Source organism: Parambassis ranga, chromosome 21 (genome assembly GCF_900634625.1).
Source record: "Parambassis ranga chromosome 21, fParRan2.1, whole genome shotgun sequence".
NCBI lineage: Eukaryota > Metazoa > Chordata > Actinopteri > Ambassidae > Parambassis > Parambassis ranga.
Window position 1 is genome coordinate 1,400,292 of NC_041041.1, and position 27,903 is coordinate 1,428,194.

General features: G+C 47.1%; 1 protein-coding gene across 2 annotated transcripts; it reads left to right on the forward strand.

Moving 5' to 3' along the window:
- On the forward strand, positions 1-27,903 carry LOC114426172 (probable phospholipid-transporting ATPase IH). 2 transcript variants are annotated; one of them, XM_028393385.1, is made up of 31 exons: positions 1-444; positions 7,108-7,230; positions 7,414-7,503; positions 8,138-8,218; positions 8,813-8,920; positions 10,424-10,552; positions 11,343-11,446; positions 11,557-11,607; positions 12,195-12,259; positions 12,336-12,417; positions 12,498-12,648; positions 12,738-12,935; positions 13,018-13,191; positions 13,574-13,740; positions 14,012-14,083; positions 14,768-14,841; positions 14,935-15,038; positions 15,899-16,080; positions 16,496-16,729; positions 16,813-16,990; positions 17,071-17,173; positions 17,319-17,464; positions 17,861-17,920; positions 18,894-19,021; positions 19,105-19,240; positions 19,699-19,722; positions 20,660-20,725; positions 20,890-20,993; positions 21,087-21,252; positions 22,723-22,828; positions 25,256-27,903. In XM_028393385.1, exons 1-30 carry the CDS (start codon positions 406-408, stop codon positions 22,798-22,800), a joined length of 3,417 nt encoding a protein of 1,138 aa, XP_028249186.1. In that variant the 5' UTR covers positions 1-405; the 3' UTR covers positions 22,801-22,828; positions 25,256-27,903. The 2 variants fall into 2 exon arrangements, with proteins under 2 accessions (XP_028249186.1, XP_028249187.1); XM_028393386.1 differs by lacking the exon at positions 22,723-22,828.

Here is a 27,903-nt window from a genome sequence, read left to right on the forward strand (position 1 = left end):
AGTCATCTGACGGCTCCGCCACAGAGGCCACCACAGAGCGGGACACAGGCAGCCTCCATGAGGGACCAACTGCAGGACTAAAAACAGGCTCCATCAGGCGGAGAGGAAGCAGCAACACCGGCCGGAGCTCCGACCGCTCCCCTCCTCTGACATGAAGCCGGCGGCAGCGGCGTGAGAGGTCTGCGGGTCGTTGTGATCGCTCCGCGGCTGCATGGCTCTTCTCAGGGATGCCATGAAAATCAGAGCAGCCGAGTGACTGAGACAGACCGCTGCTATCACAGACACGGCGGCGGCGGCGGCGGTGAGCGATGGATACTGCTGGAAAGATCCACATTAGGTAGCGTTTACGGACATCCAGGGCGAGCTGAACGTCTCCACCGCGCAGCCGGAGCTGTCTTCGAAAGGATGGATCTCACCCGGCTCCGGAATATCATCAGCAGATACGTAAGGGCCCCCTGTCTGTCAACACTGGAGGAACACTCCTGGAACACAGGCACAGGACGCGGTTCCTGCCTGATCTGTGTGTGTGTGTGTGTGCAGCTAACCTGCTCAGGAAGAACACTGAGTGAGTGGGTCAGCCCGGGCAGGCTGTCCACCCGGGCAGGCTGTCCACTGTGGATCAGCCCGGGCAGGCTGTCCACTGTGGGCGGTTCACTGTGGGTCAGCCCGGGCAGGCTGTCCACTGTGGGCTGTGCTCTGTGGGCTGTCCACTGTGGATCAGCCCGGGCAGGCTGTCCACTGTGGATCAGCCCGGGCAGGCTGTCCACTGTGGGCGGTTCACTGTGGGCTGTGGGCTGTCCACTGTGGGCTGTGCTCTGTCCACTGTTCACTGTGGGCTGTGGGCTGTCCACTGTGGGCTGTGCTCTGTGTGTGTGGAGCTGAATGGAGAATGTGCCAGTGTCCAGCAGCAGATGCAGGGATGGCTGGTGAATGTGTAGAATGGGAATGAACTTGGCTGGCCTATTTAAAGTGAGGCACAACAACATGCATGCCCCCCCTGGTCCCCCTGCAGAGGGGATCAGTCCTGGTACAGTCTGCAGCAGCAGCACTGCTCAGACCTTATTATTTCTATATGATGAATCCTCAGTCAGTGATCAGAGGACGGTTTCCGGTGCCGTCAGCAGGACAGGAAGCAGCTGCTCATATTCTGACGGGCCTGACAGGCCGAGCACCTCGGTGACCCTCTGACCTGAAACCTGGCTCAGGTGCTGCTAAGACCATTGGTTTTGTTTGTTTCCAGCTTGTTTAGTACAAATGAGTCTGTGTGTGTGCAGCAGGCGAGTGACAGTGGAGTGACGGATGCTCCAGTAGGGCTAATGTCAGGGGAAATCAGCCCGAGGTGGACAGGAGGAGGAGGAGGAGGAGGACAGGACCTTCATCTCTGTCATTCTGTTCAACACTGTGAATCAGACAAGGAGTTAATCAATAATTCAGTTATCCATATATATTGATTTAGTGTTGGGATAGTGTATTTATGTTAACCCACACACAGTGTGCTCAGTGACTCCACGTCATCAGCAGCCTGGTCCTGACCCGAGGACAGGTACGAAGCTCCTGAAGGCCACGACCCAAACGTAAGAAGCAGATTTCATAAATAACTCCACTGATGGTGGAAAGTTCGACTTTATCTCCCGTCTTTGATGCACGTCTGGCTGCAGGAAGTTAGAGTCTTACAGTTATCACAGTCGTGTTGGTTTTTGCTTGTTGGGTTGTTCAGGATGTGAAGGGTTAGATAAAAATCACACTTAAAAACACCTTATGGAGTCAGCAGAGGGCGGCTTTAAAATGTTGTTTATCAGGCGGTAAGACGCAGACATCAGAGGATCAGCTGACACAGACGTCCTGCTGCTGCACTGGTCAGCACAGAAAAGAGACCAATACAACCAGTTCAAACTGATACAGGAACCAGGACGTTCTTACATTTAAAAACATTTGAACAGCGGCCTGGTGCAAAGTCAGAAGAAAAAGCTTGAGAGTAAATATGTTTAACTGTCAGGTGCTGAGCGAGTGGTGTTAGAGTCTCTGAGGGGGTTATCAGACTGTGAACACACAGGTCTGTCCTTTAAGACAGCGTGTGTGTCGTTGGGTCAGTTATATCTGTGTGGCCTTTTCTCGTCTGGTAATAATAGCGATGGCGTGAGGCTGTGATGCGTCAGGCTGTGAGGTCTGGGTGTGGGTGGATGCTGGTGGTGGGTGTGGGTGCCGGTCAGTGTTGTCCGCTGTGGTGATAGCTTTATTTACCCCGGCCCTCTCCACCCTGACCCTCTTTCACACCTTATCTCTGGGTGTATAAGTGTTGCTCTGCAGACATAAAAAGAGAAACTCGAGCGCCGTCTCCCTTTGATCACAAAGCTGTCAGCGAGTCCCAGTTTGCTTGAAGGGCTTAATAAAGGCTTCCTGCTACTTCACGGCTCTCAGAGTCTCAGGCTGGGGTCTAAAGGCCGGACACAGCCGGCTCCACGGCCACATGAGTTGTTACTGCTACAAACGGTTAAGGGCAGTCTATTCCTGGCTGCTGCCCCCCTTGGAGCGGGCCCTGGCAGACAGACAGCGGCTGTAGGTGACAAAAACACACAGGATGTGTGTCCTGAGCCTCACCGGGAACCGGCCCGTGTGTGTGTGTGTGCTGATTCAGAGGAAACAGCATCTGGCAGAATGAGTTTTTCGATTCTCCAGACAAAGTTTTCCTGATGAGACCCAGTTTCAGGCATGTTGACGTTAAATGCAGGCTGCAGATTAGAATGGCAGCAGAGAGAAGAGGCAGAGGAGATGAGAAGTAGCACAGCTGGATTAAAGACTTATGTAACTGCTGGATCACAGCAAGTCAAGTGGGAGAGGAGGCCGGGACAACAGTGGAATACCAAATGTAAAGTAATCTTCTCATGTTCATCCTTTGATTTTGTTGCAGTCGTGTTGTTTACGTCACCGAGCGCCTGCCGGCTTCTGTCCGTGTGTTAGAGGCGGCATGTGGAGGCTGGAGGTGACGCTCTGTTGACACTCTGCACCTGTGCAGCCAGCACTTTCCACCAAATGTTTGTAACTAAGCTAGTTCCCCCTCTCTCCATCCGCTCCTTCCTCACAGCGGCTTTTGCATTTTATTAGAACCAAATAAAAGCACCATGAGGATCTGTAGGACATTTTCTGGAATTCTGCTGTTGATGTCCTAACTTTTCATTTATGTTTATGTATATTAGGTCTCCATGTGCTCCTGTTTTTTGCATTATGAACTCAGACACAGAGCAGCAGTCTGTTGCTGGCTGCGTTCATTGTTGCCATGGTGATTAATGGCTAATGAGGAGGGTGCATCTTGAACAAGCCTGCTTCCTTTTCATCAGATCAAGGTCTAAAGGCTCCTTTTATCTGTGTTCAGCACTAACTTCACAGGTCTTTGCATTTTAGCCTAATATTCTCCCCACAGACAGATTTTAAGATGTTAGCATCGCTGTTACTTGCTCTCATCTGGATGTGCAGACACCTTGTCCACTTCAGCTTATAATGTTTAAGTTTCAACAGCAGAACACATTTTTAAAAAAAGGAATAGAACCAATAGGAATGCATTATAAGCGCAGATGTATTGAACACTAAGATGTACTTAGCGTCATGGCGCAGTAAAACATGAGATATCTGATGATGCTAACCTACTTTAGCCATGTAACATTAATCTGATAAGTGTTCTTGTTAGCATCACGTCTCAGTAGCTTGGGGTTTGTTTTTGATGTGGTTAATAGTAGGTCAGATATGTCGGCTGTATTTCACTACCTGTCATACGTTAGTAAGCTAATTATAGCTTGCCCAGTTAGCAAAGCTACAGTTACACCAGGGTGTAAATATTTTATATCTGCATGTTAAGATATATGTCTGTTAGAGTTGGCAGCGTTATGCTGTTTACAATGGAAGGAGGAACCTTTGACTATCGACTTGATTTGATGTGATTAGCATGATGTTTTTGTGATTTTAAGTTTGTTAGATAATATATATTTTAAAATATTTCACCTTTCTTCATCATGAAACATTTGATCAGGGCAGATATGCCAGCTGTTATTGTAGCCCCCTGCTCTGTGAAGCGTGGACGGGTCGTTTTGCAAGCTAATGTTAGCATTGTCATTAAGCTAAGCTCGGCAGCTTCACTGAGCTGGTGTGTATCAGCACATTCAGATCAGTGCATGTTAAAAGGTTGACTGTAGCGTGTGGGTGACAGTGTTCCAGTTCCTCCTTTAAACCATGATCAATAATCTTTATTGTCATGATGCATAGCACAGCGATTCTTTATGGTGGCTCTTGGCCTGAAAAGCACAGTAAAATAAATCAGCAGTGTTAGCAAGCTAACATTAGCTTTGTTTGTTAGGTAAGCTAACACCTGGCAGTCTCTGCATGTTAATATGTATAACTGCTGCTGGTAGTATAATGCATTGTAAAATAATCTGTAATCCCTGGTTATGCCAACGTAATCAGTGAAGCTAACTTTTAAGAATAAGGATAATACGACAATTAGTTACAGCGTGGGTAAATAATAATCACCTTTAGGTAAGCTTCTTGTAACAGGTTTTATCAGCAACATCCACGAGCTGAACTCACAGCCTGTAAATAAGTGTTGTGTCCTCATGTTTGTGCGTACTGTGTTAACATGAGGAGTTCATTAAGGCAGAGCTCAGTCAGAGGAATTTGATCTGTGGGTTAATGAGGGATCCCTGCTCACCAGGCCCAGCATGGCAGGACAGTGAAGGAAGTAAAGGACACGACGGGTCAATCAGGGCCGTTAATGGTGTATGTCTGTTATTACGGCTCTGCGGTTGAAAGGAGCTACAGATAGACCATGATGCTGCTGTGGTCGAAGGCTCCCTCATCCACAGTGAAATATCTGGATTCATGGTTAATAGATGATGCCAGAACTAGAACTACTGTCGATGGCAGAGTCCTCTGAACATGATCACACACAGAAACATAAACAGAGGAGTTGCAGTGGTGCTGTTATCAAACCCATCCTGTCATTGTTGATGATTGATGGTGATGTAAGAGTGGGCTGTTTCAGCGTCGTTAATAAAGACAAAGCCTCCGTGTCCTGCAACAAACCAGCCAGCCACTCTGCCTGATGGAGCAGCAGTGTGGAGCGGGAGCTGTGGGCCTCGGGTTGATACGGATCAGCGAGGATTAATGATCAGATAACGACAAACCACAATGCAATCTCTCTGAGTCTTTGTCCATCGCTCTCCCACAGTCCCACTGTCATACTGTGACACCCACTGACAGGAGACGGAGGAACAAAGAGGCAGAACAATGCACACAAACACTGGGGATGAATGATGGAGTCGCACAACTTCCTGTTTAGGAGGAGAGCTATGCTGGGAACTTTAATCAGAAACATGATCACCAAAATATATTTCTATATTTTTCTGGCCTCTCCAAATGAATGAAGTGATGTTTATTCAACATTTCCTCAGATGTTTTTGGATTTAAACCTGCAGGCTGCACTTTTATCAACTGATTATTATCAGTTTGACCAGTTTATTCACTTTATCTGTGGACATCTGCACACTAACCGGATGGCTGAACCATGATGCTTCCACCACCGTGCTTCACAGATTGTTTACGTGCAGTTTGTTTTCCTCTCTGTAAACAGAACTAACCCTGACCCACCCACAGCTGGTGAAATGTGAACCGAGCAGTTCATTTAATTTGAAAGAGTAAACAGAGCCGATGTGGAGCTGGCTCATGACATCACAGGAAAATAAAATGCTACCAACCGCTGCTTTAATACCATCTCTAGAAATAACACAGTGGTCTATAATGTTATTTTGCAGGGTTGATATTCCTGTGACAGTGTGTGTTAACTCTTTGTTGTAGTTACATCTTCTCTGTGTGTCATGGTGTCAGCAGCATCAGCTTCTGTCTCTGTGCTCTCTGTGTTGTTCTGTCGTCGTGTGTTCCTCTCAGCCTTCAGTCGGCCTTCGTCCCGTCCCTGCCGTTGCTTCCTGCCTCTGTCTCCGTCTCTTTCCATGTCACAGTACTTCTCTGGGTCATGTTGCCCCCTTCATGTTTTGGAGGGGTCTCCAGTCAGCTGACACTCTTGGCTCTGTGTCTATTTTTATCTCACAGCTGAGCGCCTGTTGATCACCGTGGATAAGTTTAGATCCGTGGGCTGGTTCTGATGAGGATCCGCTGGTTTGATGTGGATGTTTCAGGTTGATCTGATCGCACACTCCACAGCGTGTGGATCAAGTTTATCATAAGAACATTTAAGAGGATTAAAATGAAGAATTGACGTCACTTTGAATCAAAGTTTTGGTCAACAGTGAGCTACACGTCTGCCAAAGGGTTAAGGACGTTTTCCACTGAAGCGATTGTTCCAGAACTTTTCTGCTAATGGTCAACAGTTCTGCTTTGAGCTGTGTCAGGCGGTCTGCTTTGCCAAATGCTGCACAGTGTGCCTGCCCGCTGAGGCCGGAGCATTAGGAAGCCAGGTGGAAACAAGCAGCCGAACCAGGAGAGCTCTCACCCCAACATAGCGTTTAATGAAGGACACCTTGGAAATATGTGTGCTGTGCTCAACTCCCAGAATGCACTCTGTTAGTCCCTGGGGAGCTACTAATAAGATATAATATAGACGAGAAGTGAACTAATGCATGTGCAGGAGCCGACGTGTGTTTATTTATTTTTCTTGGATGGAGCTGACGGCAGGAAGATGGATGACGACTCCACGCTGCTGTGACTCAGAGCTGATCCCACCGACACATCAGCAGACATGCACTGCTCTGTCAGTCGGCCTGTCTCGTCTTCAAAGCTGTTTGTTAGGAGGAGTCACTGACGTCTTTGAAACACTCAGCGCTTTTTTAACTCCCTTCAAATCTCCACCACAACACGGCAACTTAATTCAAACGTATCTAAAGTCTAGATGTATGAACAGTCCTGACAAAACCTAATTGTCATATGTTTGAAAACATTTTTTATCTCCATGTCAGAGAACGCTGGTCGTTAATATTCAACTGAATCAATGTGGCTTGAAGAACTCTAAGTAGGTCATGAATTATGAGTGAACACAGTGTGCCATAACCCACTTCTCTCTCTACCTATGTGCTATTTATATGTGTGTATTATCTGTTTGTCTGTCAGTGTGTGGGGGAGGAGAACTGGGTGGACAGTCGGACGGTGTATATCGGCCATAAAGAGCCCCCTCCGGGAGCTGAAGCCTACATCCCTCAGCGTTATCCCGACAACCGCATCGTCTCCTCCAAGGTGAGCGAGCTGCAGCCACCACTCTGTGTGTCATCGTGCTTTTTGTTTCACATTCAGATGTAATCACTGCTGTCGCCATGTTTTAAGGAGGACAGACTTCACTCCTCATGTGAAGCTGTGCTGTTGTTTCCTCTGTTGTTCTGTGTCTTGATGGATCACTGGTGCTGTCACTCTGTCCCACAGTACACCTTCTGGAACTTCATTCCCAAGAACCTGTTTGAGCAGTTCAGAAGAATCGCTAACTTCTACTTCCTGGTCATATTTCTGGTTCAGGTGAGTCTTGTTTAATCAACACTGGACAGAAAGTAGAAAAGGAATGATTCAAGCTGTCCCACAAACAGGCCAAACCATGATACCTCCACCGCCGTGCTGCACAGATAGGATAAGGCTCTAATGGTGGAACGCCTTTCTCCAAACATAATGCAGCTCAGTTAAACCGTCCTTTGAGTTTAATTGGGTTCTTTGTCTACTTTCAGGACTTGTGTTAAATTCTGTTGATGTTTTTGGTCATAATTATGTAGAAATACAGAAAATTCTAAATGAGTTCAAACCGAATTTCAGAATAAGAGCAGCTTACGCCTCACAGAAGAGTTCCTCTGTGGTTTGTTAGATGGAGTGTAGCCGCACAGCTTTGTGTGCTGTTTGTTTTATGAGTCGCATGTGAAATACTGCACCCTCCTAATGGGACAGACTGGGTTTGGCACACACCACCAGTGTTCATGCTATCCCACAATGCTTGTTTCTAACAGCAGGAAAAGGTTGGATGGCTCTAACTTTGCTAAACTCCTGCTCACTGTAGAAGCTTTTCTCCCCTGCTGCTCTTACAACCTGTGAGTCGATGGTTTGACGTGCTCTTCACCCCCTCCCTCCCTCCTTCACTCTTCATCTCTCTGTCCTGTTTTTGCAGCTCATCATCGACACCCCCACCAGCCCAGTCACCAGCGGCCTGCCCCTCTTCTTTGTTATCACTGTCACCGCCATAAAACAGGTAGGACTCACACCAACATGCTCACATTTCCCAGAAATATTATCCACAATGATCCTCCTCACACGCCGACTCTCCGCCTCCAACACACACTCACCACACTCACCAGCTGGATGCTCTATTATCTGTATATACACATTCCTCTCCCAGCAAAGGGACGTGCCATTGAATATGTCTGGTGATGTGAGAAATATGATAATGAATGGTCTCCTCTGTTAATCACTGGAGCTGAGGATGCCGTGCCCCTGGGAGATGCATGCTCTCCTGGTACTGAAGGATGGGGTCCTATCATTGATAGATGGAGCTGTTCTGGCTAAGGAAGCCTGTGTTTTACTGGGACATAAATCTAAAACATGACGTGTTGGCTAGAAATCCAGGAAACGGGTCACTAAGCTCAGGGAGCACAATGCTAATTAATTACAGCGTATGACTTTCACCCCCCCTCTCTCTAGCTCTCTGTCTTGATCTTATGCTACACTCCGGCCCCAATTGTCTCTGCACAATAATCCATACACTGTGCCAGCACACACACTTTCCTTCTCTTCCTTCCCCGCTCTCACAGTCTTGTTTCTCTGTTCCTGCTTCTCTCTCTCTCAGGGCTATGAGGACTGGCTCAGACACAAAGCTGACTGCTCTATAAACGAGTGTCCGGTGGATGTGGTGCAGCAGGGGAAGGTGGTGAGGACGCAGAGTCACAAGCTACGGGTAAGGGTGGCCTCATTAGAGCAGTAAAGCACCTGAGGCCACAAAGCAACACTGCTGTACTGCTGCAGAGCTCACTTCTTCTCTGCAGTGCTCTCTCTCTCTCTCTCTCTCTCTCTCTCGTCGTTCCCACCAATTAATTGTCCTGGATCTCCAGTAGGCGCGTCCCCTGGCGCGCTGAACAAGAGTCCCTCATAGGATGAGCAGGATTGATGTATTTCAGAAGTTCGGATATTGCTGTCATCATCCTCTTATGTCACTCTGATGCAACAGCAGATGAGAGTTTGGTAGTGCGGCACCACGTCGGCTCTCCTTTCTTTTGCATAATTCATGGTTCAGAACGTCTTAGTTCATCCAGTGACCTGTGGGACAGCACCTACATCATCACACACTGTGTACACTGTGCGCTGCGCCATGCTTCCTGTAGCAGTCTGCACTACAGCTGTCCCACTTCAGAAGCTGCATCCTTTAAAGGACACATGTGCCACTGCGCTGTAACAGGGCCGTTTGGATTCTTTCAACAGTGTACTCCACAAACTGAAGCCTAAAGATTAAAGATGAAACTTCTGAATGTAAACATCAGCTGCAGGTTGCTAAACTACAGGAGCAGCACATCACAATACACACTCATTTAATAACCGCTGGCAGGCCCTGAAGGACTCTCCTGAGTCCTCTGTAGACCGGGTCCTTCAAAGGATGAAACCCTTCAACTGGGACAAAGCTAAAGAGAGTGTGGAGGCCAGTATCTCAAGAGAAACTACATTTATTGTAATTATATACAATTAACAAACATGAATAAATCATGTCATCAGTTCAATAAAAGGTAACACATAGTGACCATAAATACTCCATGACACGCTGTATGTGTTCAATCATTTGGTTTAATTTACAGTATTCTTGGACTCAGTGACATGCTGCTCTGCTGAAATCTCCTATTATCCAGGCGTGAATAGAAAACGGTGTCAGCCTGCAGCTGCTGAGCACCTCCTGTGCACATCTATACATGCAGTGTGCTGTTTATAGACCTATAGGTGTATAAAGTCTCATTTCTGCTGTTCAGATTATATCCTCAGTGCTGCTGCCAAGCCCTCTCTGCAGAGCACCTCTCATCTTTCCCGTCCTCTGTCTTCGTCTCTTTCTTCTGCCTCTCTCACTGTCTCCCAGTGTTTTATGTACCAAGGTTTCTCACTACCATAGATCAAACAGAGAGGATTAGAGTGTGAATTGGGAGCAGGAATAATGATGAATACATTAATCATGCAAAATCAGAGAGCGTGTGTCATGTGTATGGTCACCGTGGAGATGGGATTTATCAGAGCTTAAGCTGCTCTGCTCGCATAATCCGTTATGCAACTTCTCAATCCTTTGGAAAAAAAAAAGAAGGAATGGTAAAGGATGAGCAGGCGATTACCCGCAGGTCTGTCTGTCTGTCTGACACACATGGAAACACTCATGCATTATTGATACTGACAGCCACTACGGGGCGCGTCTGTCCGCTTTTGTCAGGTGGGGGACGTCGTCATGGTGAGGGAGGACGAGACTTTCCCCTGTGACCTCATCCTTCTCTCCTCCAGCCGCCATGATGGGACCTGCTACGTCACCACCGCCAGCCTGGACGGGGAGTCCAGTCACAAGGTACCAGGACCAGCAGAGGATTCTGAATTTTAATCTGGTCTGAGAGTGTGACCAGCTAGACTGAAGGCTGCTAGAAGTACAAATATAAACCTCATACAGTCATGCTGTCACAGCATCAATCTGTTCACATATCTGTAGTCAGGGATATGAGGTGAAAGGGCAGACACATTCATCCTTCACTCAACTCATATAGCATAATGACCGTAAATACAAACACAGCTGTCATTTGCAGTGACGGTCGTCTGTCTCATTCATTAGATTACACATAATTAGAAAATCTGATGGCTATGGACAGATCACAGCTTTACAGAAACACTCTTCATATATATCATATTAATAGTAGTAAAGTATTATAATAACCCAATACATTTAGTATCTGTGCATTACAGATACATTGAAAAGCAGGATTTAGGATGCTTCACGCCTGCTTTTTACATTTTAATGTTTCCTCTGATGTTCTTTGATGTCAGTCACATGACCATACGCTTGGCTGAGCATATATATGCACGCTCACACACTCACATATACATTATCATGTAGATTACTCAATCCACTCTGCTCGTACGTGCCCTCTGGACGACCCCCCGGTGTGCTCACCATCCCAGCATGTGTCCCCTGCTGACCCAGGGAGCGCTCTGTGTAACAGCTCACCTCCCTCCTCCTGATGTCTCCCGGTCACTGAGAGAGGACCTGCTGAGGCTAAGGTGTCAAATGAACCCTGTTCTCATTAGTGGCTGACATTTTCCTCTGTTGTCTTCTTCTTCGTGTCCGTCCCCCCTTCCTGTCTCAGACCTATTATGCTGTACCAGATACCATGGCCTTTAGAACGGAGCAGGAGGTGGATTCGCTACATGCCACTATTGAATGTGAACAACCACAGCCTGACCTCTACAAGTGAGTGTGACACGTGCTCATTGATGCATCTTTATATTTAGATGTAGCCTCATACATCTGATGTAACCTTATGTGGATACATTTACAATATTTCTGTGTCTATTTTCCAGATTTGTTGGACGTATCAATATTTACAAAGACAAAGAAGAGCCTGTGGCAAGGTAGGTGCATGTTAGCTTCCACTCTCACTGTTCGCATAGACATTTCTGCAGTGATTACATGGAGCAGGATACATTGCTCATGTCTGAGTTGAGGGGAAGTGATGGTAAAATGTGAACAGTGAATCTGCTTTAATGTGCTCCAGACTGACTGTGTCCCGTCTGATCTGCTCCCTCACCGCTCGCTCCCTCCTCTTGTTTCCAGACCAAAGATAAACAGCATGCTGTCAGTAACGTTTTTTATTTGTGTATCTCTGCTTAATCCTCACTGCTCTCAGCGAGAGTGGGAGCAAGGAGTAGACGAGCACATGCACGGCGATGTGGCTTCATTAAAACTCTGTGGCTCAGTCCTGGAGTTCATGTAGCTCTGCATATAAAATACGGAGGAAGAATCACTTGTGTGCTGGTGTTGAGAAATGTGCAGCTGATGTGTCTGTGACCTCATTAACTCGTGTTGTAAAATATCTAATATTTTAAATATCTTGGGATCTTGACGAAGGCCTTCAGCATAGTGAGCAGTGAACCCTTTCATTGTGCTGGCACACATGGGCCACCTCTGACTGACCCTGTGATCTGTTTTACTTTTGCAGACCACTGGGGGCGGAGAACCTGCTCCTTAGAGGAGCCACTCTGAAGAACACACAACACATTTATGGTAGTACCATGTGGATTCAGTCTGCCTTCTGGGATGTGGTTCTGTCGGTGTAACTCTCTGTCGTCTCTCCCTCCAGCTGTGGCAGTCTACACGGGCATGGAGACCAAGATGGCGCTGAACTACCAGTCCAAATCTCAGAAGCGCTCTGCTGTCGAAAAGTACGACGAATGTTTCTGTTGCTCTCACGGCATGAGCTGTTCTAACCCATGACTCTGACCTCTGACCTCTGTCCCTGCAGGTCGATGAATGCCTTTCTGATCGTGTATCTGTGCATCCTGATCAGTAAAGCAGTGATCAACACAGTTCTGAAATATGCTTGGCAGTGGTCGCCTGACCGAGATGAACCCTGGTACAACCACCGGACTGAGAACGAGCGCCAGCGCCACGTGGTCCGTTCATACGCCTCCATCCTTAAAGCTACAGTTTCACACCCACTCCCTGACGTGTTTGCACTGAATGCATCTTGCTGCTGTTTCAGGTGATCCGAGCCTTCACAGACTTCCTGGCCTTCATGGTCTTGTTTAATTACATCATCCCAGTGTCGATGTATGTGACGGTGGAGATGCAGAAATTTCTTGGCTCCTATTTCATCACCTGGGACGAGGAGATGTTTGATGAAGAGCTGGGAGAGGGTGCTCAAGTGAACACCTCTGATCTGAATGAAGAGCTGGGACAGGTCTGTCAACACACAGTGCACACACTGATGCTGCTGCTGGATGTTTCCTTCTTACAGTGCTGCTCCTCTTCCTCCCTCCCAGGTGGAGTACGTGTTCACTGATAAGACGGGCACTCTGACCGAGAACAACATGGAGTTCATCGAATGCTGCGTCGATGGGAACGTCTACATCCCGCATGCAATCTGCAATGGCCAAATCCTCAGCGCTGCCTCCAGCATAGACATGATTGATTCCTCACCAGGAGGATACAGGAGAGTAAGTGTGTGTTTACACAGTAAACAGGCTTCCATATCCAGTGGAGAGATCACCTGTCATTTGGATATGAATGAATGTTTTTCTCATTTAAATTGCTGCTATAGAGGTAGTCCTAAGAACTAAAAACTCAGAAGGTCCTCTGGTACACAGAGAAGTGATGAGCTCTGCACTTATGGCAATGGCAGCAAAGATTAGTTCAGATTTAATAAAAGGAAAATTGTGTAGTCAGCATGAGCAGCAGAGGAGTAAAGAGAGAGAGAGAGAGAGGAGTTCTCAGTGCCACAATTTAAATTCACAGAGAATATGTTTTCTGAGGAAATGACTATTATTAAAGGAACTGAACTGTCGCCTGTGTGAAATGAAGAGGTCTCTGTGTCTGCAGGAACATGAGGATCTGTTTTTCCGGGCGCTGTGTCTGTGCCACACGGTGCAGGTGAAGGAGGAGGAGACGGTGGATGGCATCAAAAGGGGCATCCACCAGGGCAGGCCCACCTCCTTCTACATCTCCTCCTCACCGGATGAGGTGGCTTTGGTGGAGGGGATGAAAAGGTAAATGGTGGAAATCCACCTTAAACCCACAGAGACCAGACTTACTCTTTGTCTAGAACAGAAAAAGAATTAGGATGTCCATGGCTGTGTTAGTTTTCTGGATTGAAATGTACCTTATTTACAGCCCACAGAGCCTTTTTATTGCTATTTTCCAGCCTTCACAGATGTTCTACCTCTGTGTACATGTGAGCTCAGGTTACATTAAGTACGTCAGAACAGTGTTCGTATGGACACCTGCTAAATCTGTTCCCCCCCTCTCTTTTTTTGTCAGGCTGGGCTACACCTACCTGAGGCTGAAAGACAACTACATGGAGATCCTTAACAAAGACGACGAGATCGAAAGGTTAGTGTAAACCACAGGAGTAATTCAGCTGACGGAGGTGTGGCTGTACATCAGCTGACTGAAGGAAACAGCTCTCAGCTTTCATGTTCAGCAAAAAACCTACAACCACAAAAGTTGTTTTTGGACGTGGCTCAGTGGGATCACAATGCTCCGACCGCTCAGTGAAAAGGGAAAGCAGCAAGATTCCATTAGAGCGTGGGTTTGTGGAAGGAGTCGAGTGTTTTGATCCATAGGATGTCTCCATGCAACCGGCCGCTCTCTCTCTCTCTCTCTCTCTCCATCTGCAGTGGCCTGTCGATAGTAAGCTATTTTAAGGAAGCAGGGGAGCTGGAGAGAGGAAGGAGAGGGCGCATCCAGCACTCGTAGAGACTTCAGAACATGTTCTAGACTATTCTTACACTTCTGTTTTTTATTGTTTTAGTCATGAAGCACTCAGAGCTGTTACACAAACAGATTTAAATAAAGATAGTTGAGCTGTAGCTCTCCTAAAAACTGGTCTTAGATGGACACTGACGATGAGTAATGAGTCATTATTTGCTGAATATAAACGCTTTAAAAGCCTCATTAAAACATGGTGCACATACTTTGACACCGTCTGTCTGGCCTCTAACACTGAGCTGTCTTTATTTTATATTATTTATTATCACAATGTTGGGAGAAATACTAACACCAGCTTTTCTTCAGGTTTGAGCTGCTCCACGTGCTGAACTTTGACTCCATCAGGAGGAGGATGAGCGTCATCGTCAAGTCCAGCTCAGGTACCGAAGGATGTCCTCACACACTAACAGTGATGAATTCATGTAATAAATCTCTGACCGGGCGCTGTCATGTCATCGTCTGCCTGCTCTCAGGAGAGTACCTGCTGTTCTGTAAGGGCGCAGACTCGTCCATTTTTCCACGGGTGGTGTCCGGAAAGGTGGAGCAAGTAAAAGCGAGGGTGGAACAGAATGCTGTGGTAAGTGCACAGTTTGCCCATAACGCCATAAATCCATAACTTATAACACATTTTACACACAAGACATAGTAGCTTTATCTGATGAAGAAATGCTCATTAAACTAAGCTTGCAACCACATCTGACTCGGGCACATCGGACCACTTTTTGCTGCATTAATTAGGATTAAGATTGAGTTTAACTTCAGCTGGAAAGCTAACTTTAGCTAGAACCGGAACATCCATGAAAGTCATATTCATTGGCTTTTTGCAGAGAAAGTCCTGAGTCCTGAGCTGTGTCCCAGTTCAGGGGGGACACTGTCTCAAGTCACCTTTTAAGGAGGGATCCTTTGCGGCCCAACATATCCCAGGATTGATTGCACGCTGGTGACAGATTTACAATGGAATACAGCACACTTCACAAACCAACACTTTATGGCTAAAGAGTACATTAACTAATTAATATCAAGTGCAGGTTGCTAGGCAACAGGAGCAACCCATTGTGACAAACAGGAAGTCAGGCAAAGACCGTCCAATTTAACCTTTAACATGACGGACGAACCTACGTAGCACAGACCTCATCAACCTAACCTGACACCAAGCAGCACCACAGGTACCAGCAGCCAGAGGTGCTGAAGACAGTGGAGCATGTAGCTGTTAAAGATATGTGCCTCAGGAGGTTTCCAGACCAAACAGGGGATATTGGACTTATATTGATCCAGTGAACACAAACACAGCACAAATGAGTGCTAATGTACTTCTGCCTCCACTGGTCTGCATTTAAAGACTTCATGGTGTGGTAATGTGTCAGTATGGTGACTGTATTGATCTCACGTTCTTATAGCAGATGATATATACATATCTGTGTCTCACTGTAAAACCAGGAGGGGCTGCGGACTCTGTGTGTCGCCTATCGAAGGTTAACACAGTCCGACTACGAGGAGGCGTGTCATCACCTGATGGAAGCCAAGCTGGCCCTGCAGGACAGGGAACAGAGGCTGGCGCAGGCCTATGACATCATCGAGAGGGATTTTGTCCTTTTGGGCGCCACAGCAGTGGAGGACAGGTTGGTCAATGGAGGGAGAGAGGAGGAGGGAGGGAGATTTAGAGATGGTGCAGCAGCAGCAGGGGAACATAAAGGGAAGATTAATGAGTCATTAAGCTGTCTCCAAAGTATTGTCATGACTCATGAGGGCAGAAAATATTCTGTTCCAGCTCTGACTTACTAATAATTCTGCTGCACCTTTTGTTTCTTCTTCTCCACTGTGTGATAATGAAATGTTTCTGCGCCCTGGCGCTACAGTTCAGCATCGGCCCTGACTGATCAACTGAGTGACAGTTTCATTTGCTGATAGATAAGCGGCAGGGACAGGGGTGGTCGTGCATTGATAAGTTATCACCAGTTGCTAAAGGATTGATTGAAGCTTTGATGGATGCTTCAACCTTCCCCTGTGGAGGCTTATTGACTTATTGATGCGCAGGCTCCAGGAGAAAGCTGCAGACACCATTGAGTCACTGCACAAGGCCGGGATGAAAGTTTGGGTTCTAACGGGGGATAAGATGGAGACGGCGGCGGCTACCTGCTACGCCAGCAAGCTGTTCCGTCGCAGCACCCAGATCCTGGAGCTGACCAAGAAGCGCACAGAAGAGCAGAGCCTGCATGATGTTCTGTTTGAATTGAACAGGACCGTCCTCAGACAGCGCTCCATTTCTGGGTAGGAGGAGACACACATGCATGCTTGTGTCTGTCCGGTTGTGTAGATACATTTTCCTGATCCATCTGTGATTTGTCTTCCAGCCTGTCGGTAGACTGCCTGGACTTCGGGCTGATCATCGACGGGGCCACTCTTTCTGCAGTACTGAAACCCAACCAGGAGGGCGTTGGCCACGGCAACTATAGAGAGATCTTTCTAGAGATCTGCCGCAATTGTAGTGCCGTGCTCTGCTGTCGCATGGCTCCGCTGCAGAAGGCACAGGTGACAGAGATGCTCCGTATTTTGAAACGATCCTCACTCTGGAGACTCTGTGGGTCTGATTTGAATTTCTGTTTCTGCAGATTGTGAAGCTAATTAAAGCATCAAAGGAGCATCCTATAACGCTCGCCATTGGCGATGGGGCCAACGATGTCAGCATGATCTTAGAGGCACACGTGGGCATTGGTGAGTTAATTTTATCTCCATAATCAGTGGGACAAAAGAGAGTTTACAGGATATTTATCAGTAAAACAGGAAGAATCATCAGTGTTCAATATTTTCAAAAGCATTTCAGTTCAGACTGTATGTTCTCCTGTTCTCGTCCCCCCAGGCATCATGGGTAAAGAAGGCCGGCAGGCAGCAAGAAACAGTGACTATGCCATCCCGAAGTTTAAACACCTGAAGAAGATGCTGCTCGTTCACGGCCATTACTACTACATCCGAATTGCTGAGCTTGTTCAGTATTTCTTTTACAAGGTACGAAATGAACGCTTTGTGTTCTCACACATTTTAATCACTTTATCGTAATTCCCAGTGAAACCTTTGAGTTACAAAGAAGCAGATTTCGCTGCTCCTCTGACAGATTACTGGATTCATGAATCCCTGCTGCAACATTCTCCCGGATTCATGGCCGTGATGATCGGTGTGGGCGGCTTCCACAGCAGGCAGTGCCCTGCCAACTGATTCATTTTTCTCTCTCTCCTTTTTGGCAGGCCAGCTCTTTCTTTGCAGCCCACTCAGTGAGCTTATAGCTGCACAGACAGAAATGTGTAGATAGTAGTAGCATTTTTAGATTTTTCTAATCTGTTCACTTGCACTTGTCACAAGCTTATCACTTTCTCCACTTGTGTTTTTTCTCTCTCCTCTTTGCAGAATGTATGCTTCATCTTTCCTCAGTTCCTGTATCAGTTCTTCTGTGGGTTCTCCCAGCAGGTAAAAACTTGAATGTGTATGTACTATGTACTAATGAATGTTAATCATGTGTAATCAGCACCACACAGGCTGATCAAGTGATTCTCTGTGTTGGTGTGGTGTCTGATAAACAGTCATCAGTGTTGTGTATAAGAGCATCTAGCAGCTTGCTACAGCTGCCACAACATTAAAGCCACTGACAGATGAAGTGAATAATAATGACTGATCCTGTTACCTGTGAAGAGGTGTGATGCACTTGACAGCAAGTGAACAGTCTGTTCTTTTAGCTCCTGCATTTTAATCAGGAAAGTCTTAAGTGTCTGAGGAGCAAGAGCCAAATTCTGAGGAGTTGTTGGCCGAGTCAGAGCGTCTCCAAAACAGCAGCTCTCGTTCATATGCACCTGTGCATAGTACCAACCCAAAAGGGCAAAGTCAACTAACAATGCTGTGACGAGGAGATCGCCTTGCAGCACAGGAGGATTCTGAACACTTTGTTCTGTTGAAGTGGATCTTAGAAGCAAGAACAACGTGCAGCAGAAGGATGTCAGTGACTGTGACGAGGACCACAGCGTGATGTGTAGACAGCTGGGTCAGAGCGTCCCCACACATGCAGCGCTGTGGGGGGTGCTCCCAGTCTGCAGTGGCCACTGCCATCAAAAGTGATCTGAAGAAGGAAAAGAGGTGAAGAAGTGAGCCACGGCTCATACAGGTCCGGAGTGTAGGCAGGCCTGATCCGGTGGTCTGATCCAACAGATGAGCCGCTGCAGCTCAAACTGCTGAAAGAGCTCCTGGTTCTAAAAAAAAAAGGTGTCAGAACACACAGAGAGCAGCCAGGATGTCCAGGTCCGATGAGTCCTGTTTCGAGTGAGACCTACACATACCTTCACGCCGTCAGTCAGAGGGTTGTGTGTTGTGGCGGATCAGTTTGTGATGCCTCAAAGTGTCAGACTCTCAGTCCCAGGCGTCTCACACCGTCTCTGTTTGTGCTCTGCAGCCTCTGTACGACACTGCGTATCTGACGCTGTACAACATCAGCTTCACCTCACTCCCCATCCTCCTGTACAGCCTGGTGGAGCAGCACGTCACCATGGAGACGCTGAAGAGGGACCCCTCCTTGTACAGGTGCGTTCAGTCGATCCGCCTGTGATCCCCGGATGCTGTGTTCCACTGTTCACTCAGCTGTCCTCCCTGTCTCTCTCTTACAGGGACATCGCTAAGAACTCCCTCCTGCGCTGGCCCGTCTTCCTGTACTGGACGTGCCTGGGTGTGTTCGACGCTGTTATCTTCTTTTTTGGTGCCTACTTCCTGTTTGACAACACCACCTTCACCAGCAACGGCCAGGTGAGCTTCCCCCGCCTCTGCGTGCTTACTGTTGAGGCAGTGAGAGCAGGCAGCTGTGTGGTGCTTGAGGTGTCCTGTAGGGAATTACAGAGAGGATAATGGATGTAAAGTAAGTGCTGTTTCTACGCACGCTCAATCATCTCCATTGGATTCTCATTATAAAGAGGAGTGGGTTGACTCTGTGGTCATGTTTGTGTTATGATGGATCTGTAACAGTAAAGCTTCCCCCACCCGTAGGTCAGCAACATTGGATCTCCATTCATATCGACAACGCAAGAGCATCTTTCTCTGTATTGTTAATTTGTATCATGTCTACTGTTTTATTGCCTTTGGTCCTGTTTTTTTAAGTTGAAACATCCTGAAATTCATTTTACCCTTTTCTCTTTTCTCTCCCCCTTCCTTCTCTCTGCTTCCTCTCTCTTTATTTGCTCCTCTTCCTCTTTCTTCCTTCTCTTCAGCTTATGACCACCAACACACAGATGGTAAGCCTGTCTCCCTCCCTGTCAGCTCTCTCTCTGTCTTTCACGCTCTTTTAGTTCCTGTCGTCTCGTTTGAGTTTTCAGTTCGACCATTTCATCCCGTTTCATCCTTCCTCACTCACATCATCCATGCACTTTCATTTGAATGTGTAGTTTTCTCTAGTCCTCCATTATTTCCCCTAATCTCTGTAAAGCCCTGTGAAACGACTCCACTGACATGGTAGAAACCTTAGATGCCTCCCCACATCCTCCTCGTGTTTCCTTGTGGTAGTGATTCAATTATTAGTGATTAGACTGAGATCCAACATCTGTTCGTTTGTCTGTCTTTACTGTGTTTGTGCATCTGTGTGTGTGTGTATTTGTGCGTCCATGTGTTCGCACTAGATGTTCCTCGGGTTGGTTAATTCACAATCTGCCATTCAGTATATATAAGCAGTTAAGAATAGCATAGACTTTGGTGCTTGAAAGGTTGTGAAGACTTTGTCATTTTATAATATTTCTGCATAAATGTGACTCAAAACATCTGCAGATTTTCACACAAGTCCACAAAGTAGACAAAGAGAACATGATCGAACAGAAATGTGTTCCAGAAAATGATCCAAACGCCTCACAAACTTTGAAGCACTGTTGTAGTCGTAGTGAAACCAGCAACCAGACGCACATATTGCAGGTTGTCCTGATTTCTTGGCCTTCATCTCCCTCTCCCCTCACCCTCCCCTCCCATCCCCATCTGTTCACTCCTGATGTCTGATGAAACCTTTCTAGGATTTTAGCAGGTAGAAACATCTGAATGCAGACAGACAGTGGAATTATGTACAGTTCAGGCTCAGTGTTAGGGTCTGTTCCTCTGTAGGATGTGGACTGATAGCTGGATGCACAGTGAGTGCAGTGTGTGACTGATGTGAGCGCTAACCCTCCTCTTCCTCTCTTCCCCTGGCAGATGTTTGGGAACTGGACGTTTGGAACTCTGGTCTTTACTGTGCTGGTGTTCACCGTTACACTCAAGGTGCGTGAGCGCGATGTATCTGATCTTATACATGAGCCCACATGTTACACAAGTGATTGATTACACTGGCTGCTTTGTTTGCACAACAGTGAAGCCTAAAGGCAAAGCCATTCACTCCATTGACTGCTGTAGTGTTTACTATTTATACGTGCTGTTTGTTTCAGCTTGCCTTGGACACGCACCACTGGACGTGGATCAATCACTTTGTCATCTGGGGGTCACTACTGTTTTATGTTATTTTTTCTCTTCTCTGGGGCGGCATCATTTGGTATGACTCACTTTGATTAGAACAGCATCACTTAAATGTTGATGAGCACATATTTTTTTTTAGTTCTGATCCCTCTCTGCCTCTGCCCCTCAGGCCCTTCCTGAACTACCAGAGGATGTACTACGTCTTTATGCAGATGCTGTCCAGCGGCCCGGCCTGGCTCAGCATCATCCTTCTCATCACTGTCAGCTTGCTGCCAGATGTCATCAAGAAGGTCCTCTGCAGGGCCATGTGTCCCACAGCCACCGAACGTGCACAGGTAGGGCCGGGGCATCGGCGGCACATTTTCCCCTTGTAGTCTGTTCTGATAACTACTGATGCTGCTAAGTGATGCTCCCAGTTTGTGTCAAGAAAATCACCATGTTCACAAACTAAAATACCAAAGCTCAGTCTAAACTTCATCCTGTGTGTGATATGTGTAGACATAAAGGTCAGTCAGTTTGCTTCTAACACAGTGAAGTGCCCTGGAAGCAGCTCACTGGCAGCCATGACAGGAGCTGCAGGAGATACTAAGGAAAGAAGCGCGGCTGCTTTCTTTCTTTCTTTTATGTACACTGACCCCTGGTTTACCAGAGGAAAAGAGGCTCCCACAAGCTTCCATAGATGATCTGTGTAAACAGGTCTGAGGGGCTGACAGCAGCACGGGGCAGGGATCAGACTGCAGTCTATAAAGTGTCACTCTGACAGCTCATTCTGATCCTGTCTCCATGTCTGGGATCATTTAAACAGCCTCACCCGTTAAGGTGTGTGTGTGTGTGTGTGTGTGTGTGTGTGTGTGTGTGTGTGTGTGTGTGTGTGTGTGTGTGTGTGTGTGTGTGTGTGTGTGTGTGTGTGTGTGTGTAAATGATGCACACACAGAGCCAGCCAATCATCTTCGTTTAATCAAAAACCTGTGACAGATCAATAGACACTCTATTCATGGCCAAATTCAAAGATGTTACAATCAGCTGTGTTCCAACTTTATTTAAAAACCTCTGACTACAGCGGCTCAGTGAGCTGTACTCAGTAATTACAGTTTTTTGTAGCTGTTAAATATGATTTATGGATCAGTGTGACTTTTACAGCACCAATTGATCAGACAGCAGCCCGTGATGGCAGCTTGTCATTAATCAGCTGTGCTGTTCTGTGACGTAAATTAATGCAACAAAAACATATATAATCTGGCCTGCCGATTTAATTCTGCTTCACGTGTTTGTTAATTATTTAGAGGACTTCTCATGGCAGCAAATCAAACTCAGACAGCCGCTGATGTGCACTGTATTCGCCCTGACCTTGTCACGCTCAGAGGTCGCCGCTGAGCGACGCCATTTGTCTTTTTGGAGGATGCAGCTCCTGAACTGTGACACAGCTCTTCTCTTAAATCCTAATCCCACACGCCATTTTTTTGGTGCCACGGGAGTAAGCTGCAAATCTATTCCACTCTATTAATCACCCAGAAAGACCATTAAGATCCCTAATAGCTTTGAGCATCAGCAGGATTTACTGTGACTTCCTGTTCCTTCTGGCTGAGCTGTACCTGTCTGTGAATTGAAATGAGTGAAGGGTCTGACAGATTTCTTCCTTCTGCTTCTCTTTTTCTTCTTTCCCACTGCAACCTAATGGATCACCGTAATCCACACCCACACCCTTCTTCTCCTCTCCCTGTCCTCGCCTCTCATTCTTCATCACCGTCTTCCTCTCTCCTGCCCCCCCGCCCCCCCCCTCGTGCACTCTGTGGTGGTAACCGCAGTCCACCCGCCCGTGCCTTACTGTGGAGCCGTCCACCATCTTCATGCTTTCTCAGTCCTCCAGCAGAATGAGTTTCTGATTGGCCCACAGAGGAGCAGGAAGAGGAGGTGACTGTCTGTTTTAAGCCCTCATCTCTGTGTGCATGTTCAGTGTAAACCACTCAATGCTTAACTAACCACCACACACTGATGACACCACGATGTGTGTGAGGTTGTGATCGTTGCTTCCTTTTCCTTCCGTGTTGTTGTGTTGGTCATCTGTCTGTGTCCTGTTGCCCTGCAGCATGCCTTCCACGTGTGTCTGTACAGGGATATGTGGTGTTTGGTACAACGTTCTCAGGCTCGGTTTTCTAATGATAGTTTGACAGAAAGCTCTCTGGCCTACTGGGAATTATGAGGACCTATTTACCACAAGTATTTTATATTTACTGATCTGACTTGCTCAGAGGGGCCTCCCGCCTCACGGCAACAAGGCTCCTGCTCCGGCTTCCTCCCACTTCCTCCCACTTCCTAAAGACGTGCTTGTTAGAACTGGGGACTCAAAATTGCCCGTAGGTGTGAGTGTGAGTGGTTGTTTGTCTGTGTGTTGCCCTGTGATGGACTGGTGACCTGTCCAGGGTGTACCCCGCCTCTCACCTGAAGCCATGACCCCGACTGCAGGACAAAGCAGGTTCAGATGATGGATGGATTTGCTCAGAAGTCACTGAAGACATACTGTGATCTAAAATGAAGTAGAATGACTGTGGACAGTCCTGGAGCAGGGGAGCCACAGTCTGTGTGTGTTCAGGGCAGCAGCCTGGAGCAGCAGTGTGCAAAGTTAAATACTGATAACTAGTGAGATGGATACAAAATATGTTGTGGTTTGTTGACTCTCTGCTGGGGCCCACACACTGCATACATACAGACTGCTGCTACCTAGAGGTTCACTTCTGCTCCTGTGAGTCCGGACTTAACATCCTGGCTGGTCGTTGGCTGTTGGTTGGCGTTGGTCCTTTACTGCTGCCACCTCAGTGTGGGTTCAGTGTGTCTGGACGTTGAGGAAGCCTCTCGACCGTGAAACTTCATCAAGAACCAGAACCAGGTCCAGATGCCCACAGCTTAGTGTAGCACTGTGAACTGAAACTAAATGTGTCCTCAGAGTGCTGAATGCCCGCCGAGTGTGGAGAGAACTCAAAGCTCTAATGCAAAATTTGCTGTGGTTTACTGGATTAGGTAAAAAAGCAGGGCAGTGTTTGGTGAGTAAAGTACCAGAACGGCCTCGTCCCTCCTCCTCTGATGTGTAGAGTACATGGTCTGAGCAGGTTCCATGATCCTCTGCTGTCCTTCATCATCATCCACAAAGGGTAAGGGCAGCAGCGTCCCTGGAGGTCTGTGTGGCTCCTGGCCCTGCTGGTTGAGGGAGGGGAGGCAATGAGAGGGACCCTCTCCACCCTGACAGGACCTGTGAGGGAGACAGTGGAGATAAAGCTGCTAGGACCTATGACTCCATGATGTCACACTACCACGCCACCCTGCTCAGCATATCCTAGCGGCTTTAGAGGGGGGGGGGGGGGGGGGGCTAGGGTCACCATGGTAACAGCACACAGAGGGTGTGGTCAGCGGGGCGTCGGGCTCCTGATGATGCTTCCTGCAGCCGTGCCGTGCTCGCGGCATGCGGCCGTGCTGTGGCCTCTCTGAGTGTGTCTCACCAAACATTTCCGTCTGTCAAGCTTACTTTCAGGAATCACAATCCCCAATTAACTCCGCGGTGCTGGTTTCGGAGTGTGCTGTGCCTCTCACCGCATGTGGGATGGGAATTAACACAATCTGGGGAGCAGCCAAATGAGAAATTTCATCCTCCTTATTTGAGCCAGGCTACTTAAAATCCAACGCTGCTTGTCATGCGGGCACCAGCAGGTCCTGGTAGATTTTGGTGACACTTCTTGGCTCCTCACTCAGTTGAGATATATACATGAGATAAACTGAAGGCTCGGGGTTAAATAAGAGACAGATTGGATCAGTATTTAATTAGCGTCCTGTTTTAATACTCAAGGTCACCTAATCCAGCTCTGATGTCACCGACTGAAGTGTTTACTCAGACTCTTTGGCATCTGCAGTGTTCCAGGTGCACAGGTGACACCTGGTGGTCAATGCTGCTATTGCAAGTGTCCCTCACATGCTTTATCTTTATAGTGGGGAGTTTTCGGAGGGTTTTATTGATCAGCTGACATTTATTATTACAAAATAACATTCAAACCTTCAGAAAATAACTCACATCCGATTTGTTCTGGTATTTGAGCTGCATGCGTCCGTCCTGCAGAGGCTTTGAAAAACACAAGAACTCAAGGTCATGTTTTCCTGTGTTAAGTTCAGATGATTAGTTTCCCACTTCCTGTGATGGATTTGGACGCTGGCCCTCTGCTATTACAGCCCCTCTGTTTACATCTTGTGTGCACAAATTCCTTAGTGAAACATGGCCTTCATCTATGTTTCTAATCCCTGTGTTTTCTGTCTGTTGGATCTTCTCATCATGGCGCCTCCTCCGTCTCTCTGCAGGATCACGAGAAGCCGCCGCCGCCGGCTGCTGTGGCCGAAGTGACTCCGCTCTCCTTTCGCCGGTCCTACAAGGGCATGAGCATGGACTCCTCTCACCTCCACCTTGCGGAGACGCTGTCTCTTCGCAGGTCTGATCCTCTTCCTCAGAAACTACTGGCCCACTTGGCAGAAGGGGGAGGGGCAGACTTGTGCTCCCTCAGCCCCTACATGCTCCGCCTGTCTGGGGCAGGATTCGCCTGCTACGCTCCGGGGCCGGAGACCTCCGTGTGAACGAAGACTCTGAAACGATGTGAATCTGATTCAGGCCCTCGGCACATCCTGAGATGTGTGACCGAGAGGATCTCAAGGATCATGGAGTCCCACATCAGAAGTTCACCATGTGCATTTTCTGGGCTGCACCTGAGTGGATGACCCTTCACATGTTATCGCCCTGACTCCTCACTCTCTTTTGTTTGTTTCCTGTCTTCGTCTCAAAGAACGATGGAGGAACCATGTGCGGAGGTGTTCCTGTGTGGAACCGTGGATTTTTACTTTTTGTTTGTTTGTTCTCATTTTCATTCTTGCCTGTTCCTCCACTCGTGTCCTTGTTTGTTTTGTTTGTTGTTCCTGCTTCTTGGAAAATGTTTGTTGAAAACATTTCTGTACAGTTTCTGTGGTCTGGCCAAGTAAGGGGGGGGAAGCCGTCAAGCTCAGCCCTTTAGGTGTGCGTGCGTGTGCATGTGCGCGAGCATGACTTATTGCCTGTTATTGTACGTGTTTGTATGTGACACACCTTTGCCTTACAGGTAACCACACAGCAGCAGGCTACGAGCCAAAGGAGGAAGGTGTAACACTAAAAAAAAAAGAGGAGTGGTGTATTACAAAGCCTTACACACACACACACACACATCAGCAGCAGGACGGGGAGAGCCCGCAGAGGGATGTGCAGTATTTTCCGCCGCCCTGCCTTAATTCATAGATTTTCAGCAGATTATATTTGTAGGTCTATTAAAAACATGTCAGTGAGAGGAGGTGTGGAGGACACGAATGTCTGGAACAGTGAGTGTGTTACTCCTCTTTCTCTCCTCATGATTGTGCCAAGCTTCGTTCCCCTTCTTATCTGTGGGTGTAGCATGTCTCTGCATGCTGATCTATTGTTCCTTATCCTCCTCGTCCCAGACCTCATCCATCACCACACACATCACTGTTTCCTGCTTCTTTCTTTCTCCGGATCCTGAGCACACTGTTCTCTCTCTCTGCTGCCACTGTGTGGCCACATAGGGCAACAACAGCCACCACCTGGGACTAATTATTTATTTTTTTTAGTGGTGCTTCAAAGTTTAAAAACACTTTTCTGTATTTCTGCATAAATATGATCCAAAACAAACAAGTTGTGAAAGCAGAGACAGAAATATTAGACTTGGTCATAAATCTAGTCAGAAGATTGACCTGTGAGTCAGTGTGTGTGTAACAGCACAAACAAAAGAAGATTTCTGTGGAGAAAATGAGTTGTTGTTGCAAATCAGGTTCCAAAACCACCTCCAAAGAGTCTGAAGACCAAAGTCGAATGATTTGGTTTAAATGTGAACTTCAGAGAAAGAAACTCTGCATTCCACTCTAAGAGCCTTACTCTGTCTCTGAAGCACGGCGGTGGTAGTATCATGGTTTAACAGTTCATTTTTCATTTTAACGGTAGTAAACACACAGTCTAATATTTCTCTCAGGTGTTTGGTCAGCTGCTGGCTTTGCTCATATTTATGCAGACAGACCTTTTTAAAGGCCCTCAGACTTTATTCACGGACGTCCTGAGCGACTCCAGCGTTGCATCGTGCTTGTGCGTTTGCTGCCATGCTCTGTGTTATGCAAACCTAACGTGAGGACTGGGGTTGTCTCTGTGTCGAGCTTTTTATGTAGAATTCTTGATGTCAGTTACTGTCGATGTATAATTGTACTGAGAGGGTTGCAGTTCAGAGGGAGACTTGAATCGGCGATGTCACAATCAAATCACTGAGAATGTCGAACGGATCGATTGTAGCTGCTCGTGGACGAACCTCTTTCTAACTTTTCTGTTTTCCAAAGCATATCTGTCAGGTCACTCAGCCAGTCACTGACTCTGGAAGTCTTGAATGTGAGATTCTGAAGCATTTTTGTACAGTTTATACGGTTTGTTTTCATACACATCACCATCTGCCACAACACGGATAGATTTAATCACTGTTTTTCTGACGGGGGGGGGCTCAGAGGGAGGTCCCAAAACAGCAAAACATCCTGACCTCAGTCGTTTTAAAGGAAAGACCTCGGTGCTTGTAACTCTGTTGCCATATTGTATTCAGACATGTTCTATATTTCATCACAGAATCACTCACTGCTCCAGTTTTTTCACTCTTGTTGTGTTTGTGTTTGATCATCGTGCTACTTTTTGTATCTCAGAGAAGAAGATTATATTTTAACTCTGTTAGAATGTGCGTTTGTAACCAAAATGAGAGCAAAGTATACATTATATGGTTGGTTAGAGAGATGTTCCAGTAGTTCTACACACTGCACTTTGTTTTACAGATCAGTTCTACCCTACACAAAGGTCTACTGTCTGTCCTGTAGAGTTTATACTTCACTCTTCCTCACAAGTTATTTTTCTAAGAAGATTGTAATGGTGAGATTTAAAAAAAAAA